Below are 22,090 nucleotides of genomic sequence, written 5' to 3'. Positions count from 1 at the left end.
CGTCTGGCTGGACTTCCAATATTATTTCACACCACGTTTCTTTGACTCATCGCACCATTCTAGTATGTGTGATGTATTGCCCTTGGTGTAGGCCCGTTTCTTCTACCAGTGCTTCAAACTCCAGTATTTTCCCATCTTGCCATATAACTCCCATCGTTGCAATGCCCACCGATTCCCAGTGCGTGCGTATTATTTTCCTCAGTTGTATGTACCCTTTAGCTATTGCTACCAGCTGTGTTTGCAAGGAACACAGGGTCGGGCTCTCTATGGCCTGGCAGATTTTCCGCCACGTCTGCCATCCCAGTTTCAGCATTTTCGGTCCCTCCTTTATTTCGGCTTTGGGTAACCATATCCATTCTTTGAGGTAAAATGGGGAGCACTCTGACCTCAGTAATCTGGACTCCGCTGTTGGTTCTGATAGCCATTTGGCCACATATTGTAGCCGACTGGTCTAGTAATATACCTCAAAATTGGGGAGTTTTATGCCCCCTTTGTCATATGTGTTTTGCAATTTCCACAGGGCTATCCCATTTCTAGTGTTATGCAATATAAAGCCTCTGCTTATGCTTTGGAATTTGGCAAAAAAAGTTTCGGTATCGTGTATGGTATGTTCCCAAAGAAGTGTATCAACCTGGGTAATACAACCATTTTCAACAGGGCTGCCCTTCCCCACCATGGCCAGAGGGAGTTTAGACAAGAATCTCATACTGTTTTCTATACTTGTTATAGCCTTTTCTGTGTTATGTTTATGTTCGTCCTCCACTGTATGATAAATGTCTATCCCAAGGTATCAGAAAATTGTGGTCTCCCAGGGTATTTGTAGAATGGGTAATTGATCCCACGGGATCCCTTTATATCTTCCCAGGAGAAATATGCATGATTTTTGGGGGTTGACTGTAATGCCTGAGAGCGACGCAAATCGCTCCATCACTTCTAGGATGTATTGCAGGTTTTCCTCCGGATATCTTAAATACAACGGCATATCATCTGCATACAGTGATAATAGGTGTGGCCCTCCCTTCTTATAAATCCCCACCTCATTATATTGTTGTCTGAGGTATATCGCTAGGGGCTCTGATGCAAGAATATATAACATCGGGGACCAAGGGCATCCTTGTCTGGTGCCCCTGCCTAGTTGCCATCTCTTCGAGATGACCGCTCCAGCCTTTAATCTGGCCTAGTGGTGAGCTATATAGTAATTTAACCCATTTTCGGTACTCGGGCCCTATACCATATTCCCTCAAGGCCGATATCAGCCGTGACCATTTCACAGAATCGAAGGCCTTTACTGCATCCAGTGAAACTATAGCAACCTCTTGCGCCACCCTCTCTGTCTGTTCCATGACCCAGTGGAGCCTCTGATATGTGGAACATATCCAGTTTGTTCAGGATGTATATGTTTGCTTATAACCCTTCTCAATCTCGTGGTTAGCACAGCCGGGAGTATTTTGCTATCCTGGTTCAGCATGGATAACGGTCTATATGATCCGCGTTCCATGCTCGACTTGTCAGGTTTAAGAATCGGGATGATTATTGCTTCCCTTAGGGATTCTATAAGCATTCCAATTTTGTGGGCTTCATTAAGCATGTCCAACAGCAGGGGGAAGCACTTCAGTCTTTAACGTTTTATAAAACTTGCTAGGGAGGCCATCCGAGCCCAGGGCTTTACACGTGGGTAACTCTTGAACCACCGTTTCTAGTTCCTCTAGTGTGATAGGAGCGTCTGCGTCTAAATTCTCCCCTTCTTCAGCACTCAATTTTGGTAGGCCAATGTCTCCCAAGATTTCCACTATCTCGCCCTCTTTACCTTTGTCTGTATCTTCATACAGAAATCTATAAAACTCGAAGAATCCCTCATTCACTCCTTCCTGGGTATCAAGAGCCTGTCCTCCCGCTCCCTGTATTGCTCTAATCGTCGGTCTCAAGTGTTTCACTTTTGTACAGCCATGCTTGCAACCGCCCCGGTTTATCACTGCCGGCATGTTGCCTTTCTATGCATTTCCTATAGTTTAGGTTGCATAGTCTTTCCCAATGCCTCTCGCATGATTGCTGCAAGAGGCTTATGGTAACCGCCTTGTCTAAGGAGTCAGCTCCACTACGCGTGGCTGCCTCAAGTTTTTCTGCCTCTTGCAGTTCACATAGTATTCTCCCTTGCAGTCATTTGGATTTGGCTATTGCTGCTCCTCTTACCACCACTTTAAAAGGCCTCCCACACGGTGCCTACTGATTTGACACTCCCAGTATTGTTTACAAAATATTCCACAATCTCCTTTCTCAAGTCTTCTCTAAACCCTATGTCTTTTAGTGCTTCAGCTCTTAGTCTCCACGTCAGGATTCTGGCTTGGGGGCAGTGGGGTGTGGTGGGGGCTTGGGTTGATGTTGCCATGTTATGACTAGTGGTGCGTGGTCTGAGAGAATTCTCGCTCTATATTCTGTCTGTACTATCTCTCCTATCACATCCGGGGAGGCAAACATGTAATCTAACCGTGTATACAAGTCATGTGGGGCAGAGTAGTGTGAATAGTGTGTCATCTGGGTGGTGTAACCTCCACATGTCTTCTAGCTTAAAGCTTCCAACAAGGTTTGCAAGGTTCTGGCTGCCGGGGTGGGTTTGTCCAGTTTCCCATCCGATCTGTCCATTTTGGGATTTAGCGTCCAGTTGAAATCACCCCCCCATATAATCGCGCCCCCCCCCCCCCCCCCCCCCCCAAGTGCGGGGTTATTTTATTGTGTAGGGTTTTAAAATAAGCCACAGTGTCTTGGTTCGGGGCGTATGTGTTAATAAGGCACACCTCCCTGTTTTCCACGAGTCCTTGTATCGTTACCATCCTCCCATCTGGCTCCACCACTGTATTTAACAGCTGAAAAGGGACGTGTGGTGCCACCCAGGTGATAACATCTCTAGCATATGCAGAGTATATTGCTCCTACTGTAGTTCCTTTCCACTTTCTCCCAATCGCCTCTTGTTTTTCTTTTGTATGGTGGGTTTCTTATAGTAAGGCGATGTCTATCTTTTGCCTCCTCAGATACATCATAATTTCATTTTAGATAACCATTTAGTCCCCTGACGTTCCAGATAACTACCTTGAGGTCCCCCATTTATATCCATACCCAGTTCCACTCTTATCCCTTTTTGCCCTGTGTATCTTGCGCTTCAGCGCTTGGATGTAAGCCCGTTCTTTTATTAAAACCACTGCACACCCCCCCCCCCCCAACCCCCCTCCCTACCCCCACCCTTACCGTTCCCAACTGTTGCCCAAGTCCATCCCTGGATCTCAGGCCTACCCGCATCTAGTACCTCTCTGGCGGTGCTAATACTAGGGACACTGCAGGGGATTACCACACTATTGGCAATCCAACTATCCTATCTATGGGGGTATAAGAGTGAGTCCACTGCGTCTCCAGTTTTATGCCACATTATATTATGCATATTCAATATTCCATGCTCAGCCCCTAACACATTTTTCTCGGATCTCTCCTGCCCTGTCTTATATTCAATTCCCAATGTCCCAGTGTATACAGCACCTCAGCTTCAGGATCACGTCTCACTTATCCGTCCCATCTTCTCTCCGGCTGTTTGCTTCCAACTGACAGTTTTGGGCATCCAGCCATTCTGTGACATCTTCCGCTGTCTCAAAGAACAGAGCCTTGCCTTTGTGAAACATTTTCAGTTTCCCCGGGTACAGTAGCATGTATCTATGGCCTGCATAGCGCATTCTCCCTTTTACTGTACCATAGTTCAGTCGCCGTCCCTGCACTAGAAGTGTGTAGTCTGGGTATGCCGTGATAGTCGCGGATGCTCTCTGTATTGTGCCACCTTTCCGGAAGTGCTCCCGGATCCTCTCCCTGCCTTGGTAATTCAGTATCTTGGTGATCATCGGTCTCGCGGAGGCCCATGGGGATGGGGGGGGGGGTCTCCTTGTGAGCGTTCTATGTGCTCTCTCCACCACTAACCCTTGGGTGAGCGCACCTCTTCCTATTTCCTGAAGCAGCATGGTCTCGACAGTGTCTGTTGGGTTAGGGCCTTCTTCGCTCTCCGGGAGGCCCACTATGCATATGTTGTTCCTCCGGGCGTGTCCTTCGGCTTCCTCTGCTCTGTTTTCTAGGTTGTTTACTTGCTGTTTCAGTATGTGGATCTCTGAGGTGTGGGATGCCCAGGCTGCTGCATTTGTGGTCACTTCTTTCTCGCGCTCATCTGTACGCTCCACTATTGTCCTCACGTCTTGTCTGAGTAGGTTGACCTCCTCCTGTACAGCACCCACCTTAAGTTCCAGCGTGGCCTTAAGTTCGGCTGTGGCTGCTTCCAGTTTGGTTTCCCACGTCGCCTTCAGATCCGCAATCTCGTCCAGGATCTGCTGCTCGCGTCGCGTTGTGTCCACTGGTGGGTTTATGTCTTTATTCCTGGCCCCTTCAGTTGGCTGCAGTTGGGGAATGTAAGGGGTTTCATGCATAGGATTACGGTGAACAGCTCTGTTCCTATTGTGCAGAAAGTGAGAGCCATGCCTTCAGCAGTTAGGGCTGCCTTAAAGGAAGAGTTAGATACAATGGAAAAACAAGGTATGATTTAGAGGATTGAGGCTTCTGAGTAGGTTTATCCTTTAGTGGTTGTGCACAAACCAAACAGCAAACTGAGATTATGTATGGAGCTCAGGTTGGTGAATCGCTGTGTGTTACCAGACAGGCACCCGCTTCCCAACATAACTGACATTTTGGGAACGATAAAAGGGTCAGAGGTTTACTTATTTAAATGTATATAGCACACAGCGGCCCTGGGGCATCGTGGCCCTGTTACAGAATGCTTGCTTAGTACAGACTTACATAGGAGGAGCAAAAAGCAAAAACAGAATTGACACCTGTAGGAAGGATGCGTGTTCAATGGTTACAAAGGAGCAGCATAACGGTCCTGTGAGCATGTTGCAAATACAATGACATGATTAGTTGAACAGTTTGATTTTTAGCATTTTGCGGAAGACTGTAGTATTTTTCATTTCTGAGTGCCGTGGGAGGGCATTCCAGTTTTTAGGAGCTAGGTGTTCAAAGCTGGAGCCTCCTGCCTTTGACCTTTTGAAGGAGGGGACTTAGATCTGGTAAGAGAGGTGTGCTGTAGTGGGTCTGGATGAGGAGTGGAGCGTGATCCTTTCCAATAGATAGCGGGGGTGTTAAGTGACAGGCACTTGTGTTTAATGGCCATGGTTTTAAAGAGGATGCATTCTTTAACCGGTAGCCAGTGTGCGTACTTCCTAGCCTGGGAGATGTGTTCCCTTTTAGGAATACTCAATGCTGCTCTGGGGGCATTGTTTTGTGTGACTTGAAGCTTGTTGAGGTTTTTGGCAGATGTGCCTAGGAAGAGGGCATTACAGTAGTCGAGCTTGGTGCCGACTGCAGCTTTGGCGATAGATAGCCAATTTTTGGTTGACAGGAATGGCTTGACCGCGTTAATAATCATTGTGGTGAGGGCAGCGGCGGAAGCTATGACACTGACTTGATGTGTCAGACAATGAGGAGTCAAGGTACACTCCTAGGGTTTTTACTGCTTGTGAGGCAGTGATAGTAGTATTGTCAATGTTGAATGTGCTATATTTGGGGGGGGGGGGTTTGGGGGAGTTTGAGTGTTTCTTTGGTGCCTACAATGAGGATCTCTGTTTTGTCTCCGTCGAGACAGAGGCCGTTGGCTGCCATCCATGCTTGGATGGCTGTGTAGATATTCCGGAAGCACCTCAAGACCTTCCTCTTTTCTTCTGCCTTCGCTCCCCCTCTCCCCTGCTGATCTGTTCTCTCTTGGCACCATGCACCTGACCAACCTCTGTCCTTTGGGCCCAGGTACCTGCACATCCTGCCACCCTCCCGCACTGCCTCCGGGCCACCCCTTGCACTGGGGTCTGTATCTGTACCCATACAGCCCCCCCTTTTTCTTCCTGCACTTATCAGACCTACCCTGTCTGCTGACTTAAACCTAGCACTTGCAAATTTACCACCGTTTGTTGCCTTTATTATTTATTTATCTGTTTCTCCTCTGCTTCGCACTTTCCACCTCTTCCCCTCCCATGCACTTGCGTGTTCTTAATGTCACTGGGCCTAGTAAGATCGCCGTTTTGTTCTCCCCTGTTCCCCTCCCTTGCCTTGTCACGCTCTGAAACACTTGTGTACGAGCGCGATAGAAATAAAATCAATCAATCAATATTGGTTAATGCTGCAGAGACTTGTTCATAGATGCCGGTTAGGGGGAGAGGGGGGAGGAGTAGGACTTGTGTGTCGTTGCTGTAGTTTGTGTAGGCTATGTCACGCCGATCCAGATCGAAGAGAGGGAGGGTGAAAATGTTGTACGAGGTGGGTGCAGTACAAGATCCTTGTGGGACTTCACAGTGTATAGTGGTAGGAGAGGCACTGGCAGAGTTGGAGAAGACTCTCATGAGTCTCCCTTTGAGGAAGGTAGCAATCCATGCTGTGGATTGAGGGGAGAAGTGGGCGCGTTTGTTAGTTGCTTACAGAGAATATGATGGTTGACGAGATCGAAGGCAGCCGACTGATCTAGTAAGAGCAGAAGGGCTGGTTTGCCTTTGTCCATAATGTCGCCAAGTTGGATTTTGAGATCAAGTAGGGAAGATTCTGTACAATGCCGTTGGTGAAATCCAGGTTGCCTTTTTCCTAAGATTTTGTTTTCTTTAAGGAATTGATGGATTTGCATATATGCCACTTTGTCCATGTTACGAGTACCTTGAATTTGAAGTCGATTTATCACCAAATTGTTATACATCCTTAAAGAAATATTCAGTTTTTAATCACATCAGAAGGGTTCTTCGAATGCCGCTGCATGTCTTTTGGTTGAGTTTCAGCTGCGTCTGTTTTTCAGCGCATCATGTATCAGCTGTTTCATGATATGGAAGGAGTCCTATGCTTCCACAATGATGCTTTGGTGTATGTAGAGAAACAAAAAGGAACACGATGTGCGATTGAGAAAAGTTATGGGTGTTTTTATGAATGCATGTTTGACCTTAAGCAAAGATAAATGCAACTTCAGCCAATCTACTATTCAGTATTTGCGGCATGAGATTTCTGCTTTAGGCATTAGACCCAGATGAATTTGGTCAATGACATTGTTAACTTCCCTAGCCCTACTGATAAGGATCAGATGGTATCGTTCCTTGGTATGGCTGAATATTATGCCAAGTTTGTTCCAGGTTTAGTAAGCAAGTTCAGACACATGAGAGGATTAGTTAAGAAAGGTGTGAAGTTTTTATGAAATGAACAGTGTAAGCAAGAATTTCATTGGCCTTGGCAAATGTTCCCCCTGAGTAATTTTGATCCAGGCAACAGGGTTCCGACAACAGATGCCATTAATCATGGCTTAGGTGCGGTTCTTAAGCAAAAGAGTGAAAGTGGCGAGTGCACTGTTGCATTCGCTTCGAGTTTTAAGGAGTGCTGACCAGAATTATTCCACTATTGAAAAGGAGCTTTCAACCATCAAGGGGGCAATTGAAAAATGTTCTGCCTTTTCATGGGGGGGGGGGGGTGAAGTTTACTGTTAGATCAGTCCACAAACCCCTTAAGGAGAATCTTATGTCAAAGGGTTAGGATAAAGTTCCAACCCACATTTGTAAATGGATTGCAAGTTTACAGGAATAAAATTGGGAGGAAGAGTATCTTCCAGGGGTTAAAAACAAGGAGGCTGGCTGGGAGGCTTTCAAGGCTTAGAAATGTGCCAGAAGATGAAGAGGATATGCAGGACCAAGTGTTGAGAATCAACCAAGAGGTTGTGACGGAAAGTGAATGGCATGAAGCTATGTTAACAGATACTGAGATGATAAGTGTCAAAGAGACTTGAAGCTGGTTTGAAAAGTAAGGATATAGAGAGGTGTTATCCCTGATGCCATTATACAGGTTTTTGACGAACTTCTCATCAAAGAGGGTTTGATTCTAGGGGTGACAAATTGTTTCCTGCCTTAGGAGTTGGGTCTAAGATTGTGGAAATGGCACATGAAGGACATCAAGGGATATCCAAAACGAAACAGTAATTGAGAGAGGATTATTGGTGGTCTCGTATGGATTTGCAAGTTGAGAGGATCATTCGAGAACGTGCCTAGTGTGAGACTGCAGCAAAAGGGTGTGCTGCAAGGGTGGAACCAATGACTTTGATGTCAATTCCTTTGTTACCTTGGGAATGTGTTGGTTTAGATATCATAGGACGGATCTCAAGGTTTACTTACGTACTGCATCGCGTTACTTGACATGCTTTCTCATTGGGCATAGATTGATTGGGTTAGTAGTGTCAGTACCAAGGGAATTATCACATTTCTTGATGTGATTTTCAATAGGGAGGGTTATCCCTCCACGATACTTACAGATAATGTTGTTCAACTTATTTCAGAGGAGATGGACATTTTTTGAAAGGTAATGGGATAGTACATTAGACCAGTTTGATATACCTTCCTGAATCCAATGGAATGTTGGAAAGGTTTAATAGTGTCATTAAAGAGTGTATCAGGTGAGCCATTTCAGAAGGACAAGATTGGAGGAAGGCGGTGGCTTATAGGCTCACCCCTCACGCCACCACCGGTGTATAACATTTTGAAATACAGAGAGTGAGAAAGCCAAATACCAGGGTGTGTTGCTCATGGCTAGAGGTGGGGGGTGATACCCTGCCATGTAAGAAACATTGATTTTAATACGATCAAAAGGAAATATTAGTAAGAAGCAAGTATGCAACAAGATTCGTTTTCATGTTAGGAATGCCACTAAGGAATGCCATGTAGAGAGAGGTGATTGGGTTCGCATAAAACTTCCCCAATATAGAGTTGAAAAGGGAATAGGTTGGTCGAAGCCATTTGAAGTGATTAAGAGACTACATGGTGCTGTGAAAGTGGCTAAGAGTATGGAATGTCAATAGAGTTTGTAAGTGTGTGAGAAAACAGTCATGTATACTGAGTATTCCTAACAGAAAGGTTGTTGAAGGAAAGGAGGTGGTTATGCAGGACTCTGGTATCCACAGAGGGAAGGTTGTGCAGGATTTTAGTATCTGCAAGGAGAATGTAAATTCAAAGCAAAGTGGTACAAGACCTTTGCGTCTCTGTAAGAAGCCTACGTATTTGAGAGAGTATGTAGAGTGAATAAACCATTTTACTAATATGCATCACTGTTGATTGTATGCCTTTGTACATAGTTCTATTCTTCCAGGGTTAAACATGTTCTCTCCATTTTGCACCCTTTATGTCTCTTTTGCATGAGTTTGAGTTGGTTGGTAAATAAGTGAGAGGTGTACCATTTTATTATAGTGGAGTGTTTAATGGAATGTAGAATTTAGAATATAAGCACAAATATTCAATTTCTGTTTCAGTTGTGAAGGAGGCACATATGTATCCAGTGGGATAAAGCAATGCTCTTAATTAAAAAAACAAAAAACTCTTTATTACTTACCAAGGATCCTTTCACTCACTTTCCTATTCCTGCTACACTCTACTAACCCCACAAATCCCCTCTTTTTCAGATCCACCAAAGCGCCTGGGGACCACTCCGGTGGTGACAGTGCACAGTACAAATACCTTTAACATCTAGCCACAACAATTCATAAACTCTGTTCGCCCACAATGCATTTCAACAGTTGCAAACATCCAATAACAAGAGCGTTTTTAGTTAAACAATCTTATAACCTTACACCATGCCATGTGGGAGTAGATCGCTGGAACCTGTTCCAATCCTTTGCATTCTGGTACTTAAATGATGTTGTGTTACTTTACCAGTAACAAATGCAGATTCAAAGTTCCTAAACATGCATTTAAAAAAAACAAAGGCAGATACGGAAGAGAGGCTTACACTTAACATGAGGGTGGGGGCTTTAGAAATTAGTTTCAATCCCCTTATCCATTCTCACCGGAAAGCAAGGGCGGCCTTCGGTTTAGCGCGTTTCCCAGGATTGCTGTACACCAGCCCATGAAGCCGCACCATGCCGAATTTGTGTTAAATAATCGTGGCGGGGGTAAACCCCGAGCCTCCTCCGGTATCCAAACCATGTCAGCAGCCTACAACCTCAGCTGAAGGACAACGCGGAGGATGAACGCCGACGCACAAATGGTGTTACGCCTAAAGCCGCCCGGCAGCCTGACTTCCGAGAGGAAATGGTGCAGCCCGCGCGCCTTCCGAGAAACACATCCTTGTAACTGATCTCTCAATTAGACATATGTCTTACTACTTATTCTGTTAAAACAAATACAAATATTTGAACACTGAAAATAAAGTCATAGACGTATATACTGAGAAGCTGTGAAGTATTTAACAATTGTCACTTTAAGCAGAGGTATTTGTAGAAAACAGGCTTGGGACGTTTTAAAACGTTGAATGAGTAACAGAATGGACACTGATACAGTTCTGAGAATTACCAAGTAGCCCGCTCGCTTGTAATTATTGTCACGTTGTTGCGGTCTAATATTTGGGTGCCTTTTTGTCGTTTTTGTGATCGCATACTGACTGAGACTTTTATAGAATAACTGAAGCTAACTTCACTTTCTTATTGAATGTGTCAGACTGTATGTTGTGGAATCTTCGATGGCGTGTGTCTCTCAAGTCCCTGTGCTTGCAGCAGACGGTATAGATCCTCACGAGTAAATCACACCCTTCCAATATGGCTGCCAAGTTTGCCCACTGTCTGTGGGTCAGCTGTGTTACCGCGACTATAGCTGAACTCTGTACGTGTACGTCGCTGGTTTGAAAGTGGAGATGGCAGCAGCTGCAGATTTAGTGGGTAGCTGGTTCACAGTGTTGGCAGTCGGAGTGTCGCTGATAAAGTGTCTGCTCATCCCAACCTAGTAAGATTTGTAGGATGGCCCATTGCAGTTTCGTAGTAGCTCGCCGCGAGGGATGAATAGTTAATCTGAGCCCCGCACAGCCTGCAAAGCTGTGCTGCTCCCTGTGCACCTATATCTTCAGAAACCCCATTCCAGTTCATATTCAAGTGTAGTTCCTAGCCATTCAGAGGGACATTTGAAAACTGCTTGAGTGAATCCATAGCTGCAAGTTGGCTTATCAGGCTACTGTAGGTCTTGTCTACTTTACTATTTTACGTGCATGACTAGTAGCGCCCCAACTTCAGTGACAGTATAAGCATCCACATATTTGGATGATTAAACAATATTCCGTTTTTATAAATTGTACATTGCTAACATGTTGGTAGTTTACAATATCTATTAGGCACATTATTGTTGGTTTATTTAATGCTAAACTACCTGGTTTCCAGCAATCCCACTTACCTCGACATTACCTGTTTAAATTAAACCCAGTTATCACATTACTTAATTTCCAGTGTCTGTTATGCACAGTTGAGGCATCATGGCATTTGTCTGTGTACCCATTTTGCACATCCTTACTCCACCCATGATTACCAAGCCTTAACTGGTGGAGCATGGCATTGAAGATACAGGATTCTAGGAGAAAAGGGATTGAGAGAATCAGAAGCGGCTGCTAACTGAATTGATTCCGGCGGTGTACGCAGCGTATGGTCTCTCTAGGCTGGACAATTGCAACATCCTCTTTCTAAATCTGCCTGCTTCTACTCTCCGCCCTCTGCAACTCATCCAGAATAGGACTGCGAGACTTGTCCTTGGCCTCAAGCCCAGGGATCGTATCACTCCAGGACTGAAATCTCTACACTGGTTCCCAATGGCTGCGAGGATTAAGTACACAACCCTCTGCATTGTCCACAAGGCCTTCTGGGGCTTGGGACCTCAATACCTTCAACTCTCTCTTCCTAAATAGCTTCTATCTCGAACACTTTGCTCATCCGCCTCCAACTCCCTCAAGGTCGGTCGCTTCTCCAAGCAACGAGTTGGTGGTAGATCTTTCTTTGGCTGGGGCCTCCCTCAGGAACAGCCTCCCTGCCTCCCTGAAACTTGAGGAGAACCATCTCTGGTTCCGGAAGCACCTCAAAACCTTTCTCTTTGCTTCTGCCCTTTCTCCTCCTCTCCCCTGCTGATATCCTGGCTGAAACTCCAAACGCACTGGTTACCTGGCCACCCTCTGATCTCGGGCCCAGGTCCCCTCTCCCGCCAGTCACATACCTGCACTGCCTTCCTGGCAACCCCTGCACTTGGGGACTGTTTTCTGTATCCCTACAGTCCCATTACCAGCACTTGACTCCTAATGCCTGCACTTACCCTTGCACTTGCCACCTGCTGGCCTTACTTTTACTTAGTTATTTATTCTATTATCCCGTGTACTGCACTGTCCCCTTGCCCCCCGCACTTTCCCCCTTCCCATGTACTTGCGCGATCTGTATGACACCTGGCCTAGTAGGATCTTTTCCCCCTCCCTTGCCTCGTCGCGCTTTGAAACACTTGTGTATAGGCGCGTTATATATGCCATATCATATGCTGTGCAGTGCGGCTTGACTCCTCCTGACTTTTAGGTGCTTTCCTCTTACCCGAGCCGGTGACTGAATCAGTAAGAGGTGTGGGCCACTGCGGTACAGAGCAAGTGCTTCCTCAGAGCCTAGCTGGTGTGGTGCAGCGTAGTGGATCAGTCTGTTTGAAGTCTACAGCCTGCGGTTCGTGGCCCACGGGTCAAGGGTTGATGGCGACTGGACCTCTCACTGCCCGACCTGTAGGAGCTGAGCCTCGGATGCTCTTGGTGAGTGTGCGCTCCATAGCGAAGCCTCTTGACTGACTTTTCCTGACTGTTTTTAGCGACCCAGATACTGTAGGGATCTTTTCCTTTTGATCTGGGTCTCCCGTTTGCTGTTTCTTTCTGAATTCTGGCATTGTGGTGCTGACGTGGTATTTTAATTTTAATGACTTTTGCTTGTCAACTTTAAGCAATCTAGAGACTGCAGGTAATTTTTTCCTTTGATCTAGATATGCCGCTTGCCTGCCTCTAGACAGTGTGAAGTCCAGGTCAGCTTCAAAGCAACCGTACCATATCTCTCCAGCATGAGATCAGGCATTGGAAGCCAATCTGTCAAAGATGACCAGCCGGAACTACTGGCTCCACAACGCCTTGCAAGCTCCACTATCCATTTACCACAGGAGTCTGCCTCGCTCTGTAAATGTACGCGTCCCACCTCTAGCGCTCGAGAGCTATGGCAGGAACTCCCTATTAACATTGAGGTGAAAGGTGTAACCCAGCTTGTTCTGAACCCTGATGACCAATTCAATCCGGTCAGTTTCGGAAATGTGAAAACTGTTAACTCACAAGATAAAAGCCTTGGCATCTGTTTAAAATACAATAAAGAATCTGCTGATTTTAAAACTCCCCAATCTAACTCTGTTTTTTCCCCAATAGCTGGCCAACGATTTATTGACCATTACTTTGTGAAATCCATAGCCAGTAGTACGGAACTAAAATCTTTGGCACCAGTGATAGGGATGGCCATGCTTGACCACTCTGTTATGAAGGGACAGAGTGTGTCTGCTGGGTGTAAAAGATTTCACAGACCTCAGCATTATTGAATTTACGGACCTGGCCATGGAAAACAATGCACTCATGGGGGTCTTGCCAAATGATAATGCTGGCACTGTCATCCAGCAAACATGTGATGCATCTAACTTCGTCTCCGTATGATCTAAGTAACCGACAAATATGCAATCACTAATGAACCAGACGGACATGCACGCGTTAGATCTGAATCCTCTGCTGAGGCAGTCGACCTCACTGAAAATGCCGCAATGCATCACACTCTCCGTGAGGTTGACGAAAGAATCCGTCGGACACTTCCCTACGGTTTCTGCACTAAATATGGTTTTTAACTCTTGTTGCCCTTTACGACATTTGGAATGAGCTGAAGTCCAAAAATTCTATGATAACCGAGGTGAATAGTAAATTGGATACAATCGGTTTGGAGATGCGCTTCCACCAGACTGTGAACAGTCTGGTAAGTCTTGGAGGTGAGCCCCTGCCATCCATTGGAAAATGCATTCCCTCCGACGTGGTAATTGAAATAATCGACCAGTCTACCGATATAGTCTCGGCTCCTTCCACTGCTGCTCCTCTATCCCGATGTTGCAATTCGAACAATGTCTTTCTGCCCCGTCACCCAACAATATCAGGCTGTACTACGATTCATTTGACCAAGGAATGTCCTACCCCTCCCAACCTGACTAATCATAATAAGGCTTATGAGGGTGCAGGGGGGGGGGCTTGTGTCCTGTGATGCTCCTTTAGCAACCAAATTAGCAACCAAATCGATTAAAGCAAAGATAGCTGAAAATGTGAAGAAAGAATGACTGGTTTCCCATTGAAATGTGCAAATCACTCTAAGACTCAATTCTAAGCAATTTTCCGCTTCAAACATGTCCCCATTATTGGAAGAAGGAAGATCTTTGGAACTCTTGTTGGCAAAGCCGTCTATGGCAGACTCTAACCCACAGACGGACCCTGTGCACCTGGACAATCCAACGCCTCACCCTTCTTACCTCAAACAGAGGTCAAGTACAGGTGTTATGTGTGATCTACTGTCCATGCCCCCGCAGCTCTGGTAGTCCAAAATACTCTCCTTCCACCAAACTGTTTGGAGAGCACAAATAATTCCTGCAATTATGGTATGACACCAGCTGAGGGGGAAAAGGCTCCTATGCCCAAATGTGATATCTTGTTGCAGTCTCTGTACCATCCAGTAAGCCAGGCCTTTGACCAACGGGACGACTCTGGTATGGGAGGTGTAGTTCACTCCCCGTCCGTGGGTTCTGGTTTCTCCATGGTACAGGAGATGCCTGGTGGTAGGACCTGGCCGTAGGCTGCCTCGCAGGTCACGGTTCAATCCAGTAATCTTGGTTTTGGGGACATTGTGGGTGCTCTTGCACTGGGGAATTTACCATCTAACCTATATCCCTCTCTGGCATCAGTAGTGGGTCAACTAGTGGGGCAATTACTCGCGGCCAATCTACATCAACTGATTTGGACCCATTCATCTAGCCTCGAGCCTAACAGGCTTAAATCTTATAGTGTATTGCAACAAGCAAAAGGCAGTGATGCTCATAAGGGTACGAACGACAGAAATCAGGTGGGCCTGAGTAAAGACCTAAGTTCTGGTAAAAGTGAATTTCCGCTAAAATGACTAGCCTAATGGGCCCTAACACCCCGGTTTGCCTGAGTAAGTCTAATATTCTACTGATTTTTGCTGAGATTCCAGCTCTAGGATTATTATTTTACTCCGATATTGACCGTATTGCCTTTCCTGACAGAATCCACCTAGATATCTTCATTATCCATTTTAATTCTAACTTGGTTAAGGAGCTTGTTTATTCTAAAAGGCTTAGCTTCCAGGCCCTAGTCTTTGACGTCTGCCCCATCATGTTGCAGGAGGGTGGCAACATAGGCTTCCGGGGGGGCTTGGGCATTGTGGTTCACCCCACCAGTCATGTGCCTAGATCAGTGGTGGGGGTCGACCAACAATCTGATAGCAATAACATCGATTGCTCGGCAGTTAGGTCAACATTGTGGTGGAAACCAGTCCCATAACTATCCTATTGTAGGCTCTCCTGTGAAGGGAGACATATCCTTGTGTATTAAATCATGGAACACGAGGGGGAGCCACCACCTTTTTCCTAATCTGCTCGCTATGACTACTCTTAAAGAGGCAAATTGCTTCTTGCTCCTAGATACCTGGCTTATCGAGGCCCCAGTGCTTGATGGGTTTCAAGTGTTCACCCAGACAGCAAAGGCTTATCTTATCTTAATAATATTTGTAGAGCGCAACATAAGCCCGAAGGCATCTTGGCGCTGACAAGAGGCAAGGGTCAAGATAGCAAGATTAAAACAGAAAAGTATTCAGAGCATGGCGGAATGCGATGTGGGACTCGGCGCTGCGTAGCACAAGAAGCAGCAAGTTCCAGGCTTTGGCAGTAGCCACCGAGAAGGCACAGCCCCCCGTGCGAGTGAGCCTGAACCTAGGAGGTTGTAAGGCCGGACAGGAATGTACAGAGCAAATTTGCTCTGAAGAAATTCTGCACCCAAACCATGGATAGCCCTAAGCAGAATACACTGTGTCTTAAACCTGATGTGTTGCTCAACAGGGAGTCAGTGAAGCTGTCGTAGCAGTGGGGTAATATGAGCACCCCAAGGCTGATGTAGAATAGCCCTGGCCGCCGCATTCTGAAAAAACTGAAGACGACATAAAAGATATTTCAGAAGAGCCAAATAGAGAGCATTGCAGTAATCGATGTTACTGATAACCAATGCTGACACCACCGGTGCATGGAGCTCAGCTGGGATATACGGAAGAACCTTACGTAACATGCATAGCTTAAAATTGGCCCTTTGAACCACAGATGAGACCTGGTCGGCCATGGACAGAGATGCCGACAATTTGAAACCCAGGTTTTTGACAGATGGATCTTTTTTGGGGGGGTGCAGGGGTTGGGTTAGCAAGGGAGGGAGGGAGGGCACCTGGAGGGTTATTCACTGCTGTTGACTTGGTCCTGGGAATGTCTGCAGTCATTATTGATGAACTCCCATTTGGGGCGATGGCAGTTGCTTTGTCCTCAGATGATATGTCTTTCAATCTATTAGTGGTGAACGTCTACTGCCATAAGGGGATTGCTGATCTTAATTATTTCTTAGAGGTGATCTCTGTATTCTTTTGTGGTCAGCTAATAACCCTTGTGGAAGGGTAATGCTTCTTTCTTAGAGGTGATCTCTGTATTCTTTTGTGGTCAGCTAATAACCCTTGTGTAACGTTAATGCTAGGAGAGATATTAAATGTCAACTGTTACTTTCAGGATTTGGAATGTGATTTGTGTGACCTATTTTCTGACATGTTTTCTCAGAACCTTGGAAGAAGTTGGTGCGGGCGCTGGGGCTTCATCCTCTAAATGGGAAGGACTTCAATAAAACTAAAACTAAGGATTTGTCTTTGTCAGGATGTCAGTAACTGAAAACCTGTCCTTGTGTCCAAAACAACCTACCTGACAAAAGGTGCAAGGAAATGTCTTTCAAGAAAGTGTTCAAAACCAAAAGTGTAAGAGTGTCTCCAATTAAAATTTTCCAAAAGATAAAGAACGTTGGATGGTCCACTTCCCCTGCATTCTTAAACAGGCTGGCAAATGTCTCTTAAGTTAACAGTTCCTTGGCGTCTTACTAGACTCAAAACGTTCGTGTTTAACCAAAAAGGTTTGTTTAAACAAAAGGTTCTGCAAAAGTATTTTTGTAAACATTCTTGTATTTCTGCAGATTACCTGGTATACTCACCTGCCATGAATCGGAACACAGCTTTCAACGGCCTACCAGGGCTTCTCTTTAGGACTCTCAGATCTCCTAGTGTGCTCACCTGCCAGGAGTCTTTGCACAATCACAAGCAATCACAGCAGCCTGTTATATTCGCCTGCCAGGACTTTTTATGTGTTTCATAGTTCTTCGATTCAACTTCAGCTGTCTGGGGTATTCACCTACCAGTGCTCCTATGCATTTAACAGTTCTCAAGTTTACCACAATAGCATGTACCATGTGACGCTTGGTATACCTATCTATGAAAATATTCTGCTCAACTTCTTGCTCTATCTTAAGCAGAAGACAGACGAGAAGTCATAGAGCAGTTAGGATATAGGTCCCTAGAGGAGGCTAAGGAGGTATCCCGCCTACAGCAAGAATGTTGTGAACACTGAAACAGGCTTAACAAACTGAGCTACAGGAAATATGGAGAGAGACAACATGCAGAAGGAGACAAGCCCGGGCGCCTGCTAGCCTGGCTTTATAGAAATGAGAATAAACGAGAGACAATTAGAGCGATTGTAGGGAGAGACGATGAATTATGTGAGACGCAGGAAGGGGTGAATACATGTTTTTATGATTATTACAAGCAGCTGTATGGTGTAACCTCAGAGTGTGACATATCAATGCTAGATGAAGCATTGTCAGAGATTAATCTCCCCAGTCTAAACATGCCTGACAAAGACCCATCACCATAGAAGAACTAGGTATGTGATAAAGGACCTTCCAATTGGCAACGTCCCAGGAGCGGATGGGCTTCCCAGTCAATTTTATAAAGAATATAGGCCGGATGTCTTGGCTCTACTACTAGCAATGCTGAACGAGGCAGGCTACCCGGGTCCTTAAGAGCGTCGATAATTGTTCCTGTACTTAAGCCAAACAAGCTGGCTACAGACTGTGGCTCATATAGGCCCCTTTCATTACTGAATCGGGATGGGAAGAGTCTCACAACTCTAATGGTAAACAGGCTTAAGCCGGCCTTTGCCAAGCTCATACATTCAGGCAGCGGCACAATCATGCCCAAAGTGCAGAGAGATTAATGCAGATCTGGTTCATATGTTCTGGGCCTGCACAGAGATCTGAAGATTATGGGGTGAGATGGCCCAAGCGCTAGCACAGGCGGATATCACCCTGGATATTGGATCTCCCCTAGCTTATCTGCTTGTCTGCTGGGGGGCTTCACAAGGCCCAAGAGGGCTAGACATGTGAGTAAGCTTAAGGATTTGGCGTACATACTTGCAAAACTTAGGATATCAATGGGTTGGAAAGCACACATGAGGCCAGTAATGCAGGTGTGGTGGAGGTACCTGTTCAAATGGGCAAAAGCAGAGACTGTGGTGTGGCAAGAAGCAGTGGGTCGGAATACGGAACAATGTGATGAGGGGGTGGATGCTTGGAGGCAATCGATAGCAGATTTAGCCACCTCTGAGAAGGGTGCTATAGACTTAAGAAATACACCCGTACAAGAGGAGACGGTTGCCAAGGTGGTCGCTTGGGAGTAGAGTTGCGAAGTGGAGGAACCATTGTGTGCGACGTGGGTAGGGTGCAGACGGTCATGACTTGATGTGAAATATGATACATATGTTTATACACGTCTGTAAGTTACTATGTTAACCTATAATAATAAAATAAATTAAAAAAAAATAAACGACTTCCTCAATCTTCTCCTCAACATTGGCAACACATGCTTCTGTATTGGATTCAGATTTACTTTTATACTTTGTCTTTTCGGCATACAAACATTCCTCTTATGGCACCTTGCCTTGGTTCTTTGCCTTGGTGGTATTCAAACAAACTTTGCCTGCGTACTTTCCTTTGACCGTATTCAAACAAACTTTGCCTCTGTACTCTGCCTTGGCTGCATTCAAACAAACTTTGCCTTTGTATATTTTCTGCATCAAACATTCTTCTTATTGGGTATTGAATCTGTACATTGTCTTGACTGCATTCAAATAAACTTTGCTTTTGTATATTTTCTGCATTAGCAATCTTGTACCTTACAATCACTTGCTGGCGTGGTTGGTGGAACGCCCTAGTGTCCCCCGCTGCTTTGGGCAGACTCAATAGTCTTCTCCAGGGTTCCCGGCATTATTTCGGTATGGCTTCTTCCTCTGCCTTCCAGGTTGGAGTGTGCGGAAGCTTCCCCAGCACCCAGCGCAGCTCCGCGGTCACACACCAGCTCTTCCTTTCGGCCTAGGGTGAAGTCTGCTGCCTCACCGAGCGATTGAACCTCCTGGAGCTTCTACAATGCTCCTGGGGTCTCCATGGTCATTCCCACTCACATGCATTGATCCTCTTCCTTTCCCAACGTCCTCCTCTGCTTTGTCGGTATGCTTCGCGTTCATGAGCCCCGACGTGAATGGAAACATCAGCTTCTGCACCCCCTGCTGCATCTCTCTTCTTCATAATGCAGTGTCCATTTTTAAATGTCCTGCGCATTGCAGGTTTGGAAAAACAACTAGTCTGCATGTTGCACTTTGAGCTGCTGTCACTTTGCATACATGCCTTTGTCCTCTTCCTCATCTCAATACCTGAGTGGTTATGGGAGTTGAAGTCCATAGCTCCTTTTGGGCATTTATCTCCTGCATGATTTTCACAAAAAGGCACATCAAGATTAGAGGTCATGGGAACCTTTGGATTGTTAACTTCTAAATGGTTCTTCCTCTTTACCTTACATAAAGGCATATTAAGAACAAACAGTGTTATGTGTAAGTTATGAGTGTTAGGAAGAAAAGCGTGGGTCTGACTAGAATGATGTAGAGAAAGGGTTTCTTGACTTTCTCTACAGGGGGGAATTGTTATTTGACAATAGCCCATTAAGGCTTGGGGGTCAGGGGACCTTTCTCATGGGAAAGGGGGGGACTCTGTAACTCCTCCAATGAAGTCATAATAACTCCCTGGTAGTTGTCTCCTGCCATGTGATCCTCCCTCATAAAACTGCCCCCAGGGTCAGGATCAAGTAGTGGCTGTTGTCCCCAGGCCACATGGGAGGAGGATCCCACTGGGGAATCAGTGATGTCTACATTGGATTCATCACAGTATCCAGCTATGACAATCCTTGTTTGAAACCAGTGTGAAAGATCGAACACACTGCTTGTACATTTGAACTGGAAAAGCAGAATACATATCCCTACATGCTGAGGAACATAATGGCAACCAATGTGCTGCTTGGGATCCATCACACTGGGGTCGTTCCTATCCAAAAGACGGAACCACAACCACCCAAGTTGACAATCATTTTGCTGTTGGCATTTAAAACGGGACTGGATGAGCTTCTCAGTTTAACAGCCTCCCAGGGATGGTTCAAGGGTTTTAATTAAGATTTCTTCAAAGGGCTCTTAAGAGTTGTCCCTCGTTTTCTCATTTAGAAGAAGCTGTTTCCTTCCCCACTCCCCAGGTTAGTATCTAGAGCATGTTAACCCATACTATCTAAGTACTGCCTTACTGTCAGTGAGGGCCTACATGCAATCTCCTTATCCATCTATTCTCACCCCAGGACTTCCTAGGCTGGACCTACACTACCTTTTGAGGTACTTCTAAATGGTTGTAGGGTTGTGCATTCCAGACGTTCAAGCCCCACTCAGTCTCCTTTTTTCCATGGCCAGATGTTCCTTTCCCTATCTCTCACTGTTGGTCTATCCTCCTCCCACTACTATTTTCCCCTTTCCATCCCAGCTTCTCTCCTTGTACCTTTTCCTTCTGTCCCTCCAAGATATCTCCCTCTCTCCCTCTCTCTTTCTCTCGTTCTCTCGTTCTCTCCCTCTCTCCCCCCTCTCTCTCTCCCTCCTGCAATATTACTTTCATACTCTTTCACCATTACCCCGCCATTCCACAACTACTCAACCCAAACATCTACTCAGTCACCCTCCTTTCACTCTCTGCTACCTCTACAATTCTCACTCACCCACCTTACATGCACACTGGCAACACAGTACCACTTGCTCTCACCAGCCAGTACCTACCCTTGCCTCCAAAACGCCTCCATACTCCAGTCCACAATCCTTCCTTCTGGTGTTAACTTTTCTTCTGCACTTCCTCCTCAACTGACCTCACCCGAACAACCACCACCTTCCTGTTTCCTTTGCCCCTTCTTATACTCCTTCTCCCGATGGACTTGCTCGCAAGGGAGTTGTTGCAATTGACAGGATACATAAAATGGGAGCTAATCCCCACCCCTTTTTGCCACAAATGTCTGTCGTGCTGGGAAAATGTCGGCTGATATTGGGATGCATTCCAGTTTGTGTCAGGGAGCCTTGCCACAGCTAAGTCCATGGAATGTATTGGGGGTGGGGGCTTGGAGTTTTGAGAAAGCCGCACTGCGGCATGATTATGGCATCTCTTGCTCGGTACAGAGGTTTCTGTCGGACTTCACATATCGATACGCTGTTCCTCATGTAGGGCAGATGTTGCAGAATTGCATGCCACAGACTCCCTCTCTGCTTCAGCACAGAGAGCTCCCCCTCCAACACGGCTACATATCACTGGGGCACTGTGTGTAACATGTGGAGGCCCCTATATAGCATTACATGTTCCAGAATAAATGTTTCCTCAGTAGGGAATACCATTTGCCATGTTTCATGACCCAAATCTCACTAAAGTTCCACATTTCATTGTAATGTAATTAAAAAAGTGTTGTTAATGGTCCCACACCTGTCAAACACGAGAGAATGGATTGGGAGATGCATCCATGAAAGGAATCTTTCTGTAGTGCTGCAGTGAGGGGTTGGGCATCACTTTCACTGATTGAAAGTGATTGCTGATATTGTGTGTGGTGCGTTCAGAAGCCTGCAAGCGAAAGATAAAAGCCCACTATAAAGCAACACGTGTGCACTGCCTAACTCAATTCAGAGGAGGCCCACAACATTGCAAGTCTCAAATCACTGATCTTTTTCCTCTGATATGTTTT

At 45.8% G+C, this 22,090-nt stretch overlaps 2 protein-coding genes across 5 annotated transcripts in view; one reads left to right on the top strand and one right to left on the bottom strand.

Annotated features, from left to right (window-relative positions):
- NDUFC2 (NADH:ubiquinone oxidoreductase subunit C2) overlaps window positions 1-10,158 on the bottom strand; it is a 127,076-nt gene extending 116,918 nt beyond the window's left edge. The window contains exon 1 of the mRNA XM_069639937.1: window positions 9,866-10,158. Coding sequence (XP_069496038.1) covers window positions 9,866-10,004 — 139 coding nt within the window. The 5' untranslated portion in view covers window positions 10,005-10,158. The remainder of the gene's footprint in view (window positions 1-9,865) is intronic.
- A 508-nt stretch (window positions 10,159-10,666) lies between these two features.
- ALG8 (ALG8 alpha-1,3-glucosyltransferase) overlaps window positions 10,667-22,090 on the top strand; it is a 496,629-nt gene continuing 485,205 nt past the window's right edge. Inside the window, exons 1-2 of one of the 4 annotated variants that reach the window (XM_069639934.1) lie at window positions 10,731-10,796; window positions 12,392-12,612. Coding sequence is in view for 1 of the 4 variants with exons in the window: in XM_069639932.1 (XP_069496033.1) it covers window positions 10,708-10,796 (89 nt within the window). In the remaining 3 variants the exon portion in view is untranslated. Of the gene's footprint in view, window positions 10,797-12,391; window positions 12,613-22,090 lie in introns of all 4 variants that reach the window. The other 3 variants (XM_069639935.1, XM_069639932.1, XM_069639936.1) reach the window with 3 other exon arrangements.

Source organism: Ambystoma mexicanum, chromosome 7q (assembly GCF_040938575.1).
Source record: "Ambystoma mexicanum isolate Mex_15411 chromosome 7q, UKY_AmexF1_1, whole genome shotgun sequence".
Taxonomy (NCBI): domain Eukaryota; kingdom Metazoa; phylum Chordata; class Amphibia; order Caudata; family Ambystomatidae; genus Ambystoma; species Ambystoma mexicanum.
Note: the sequence above shows the minus strand (reverse complement) of the source record. Positions and strands in the feature narration are given on the sequence as shown.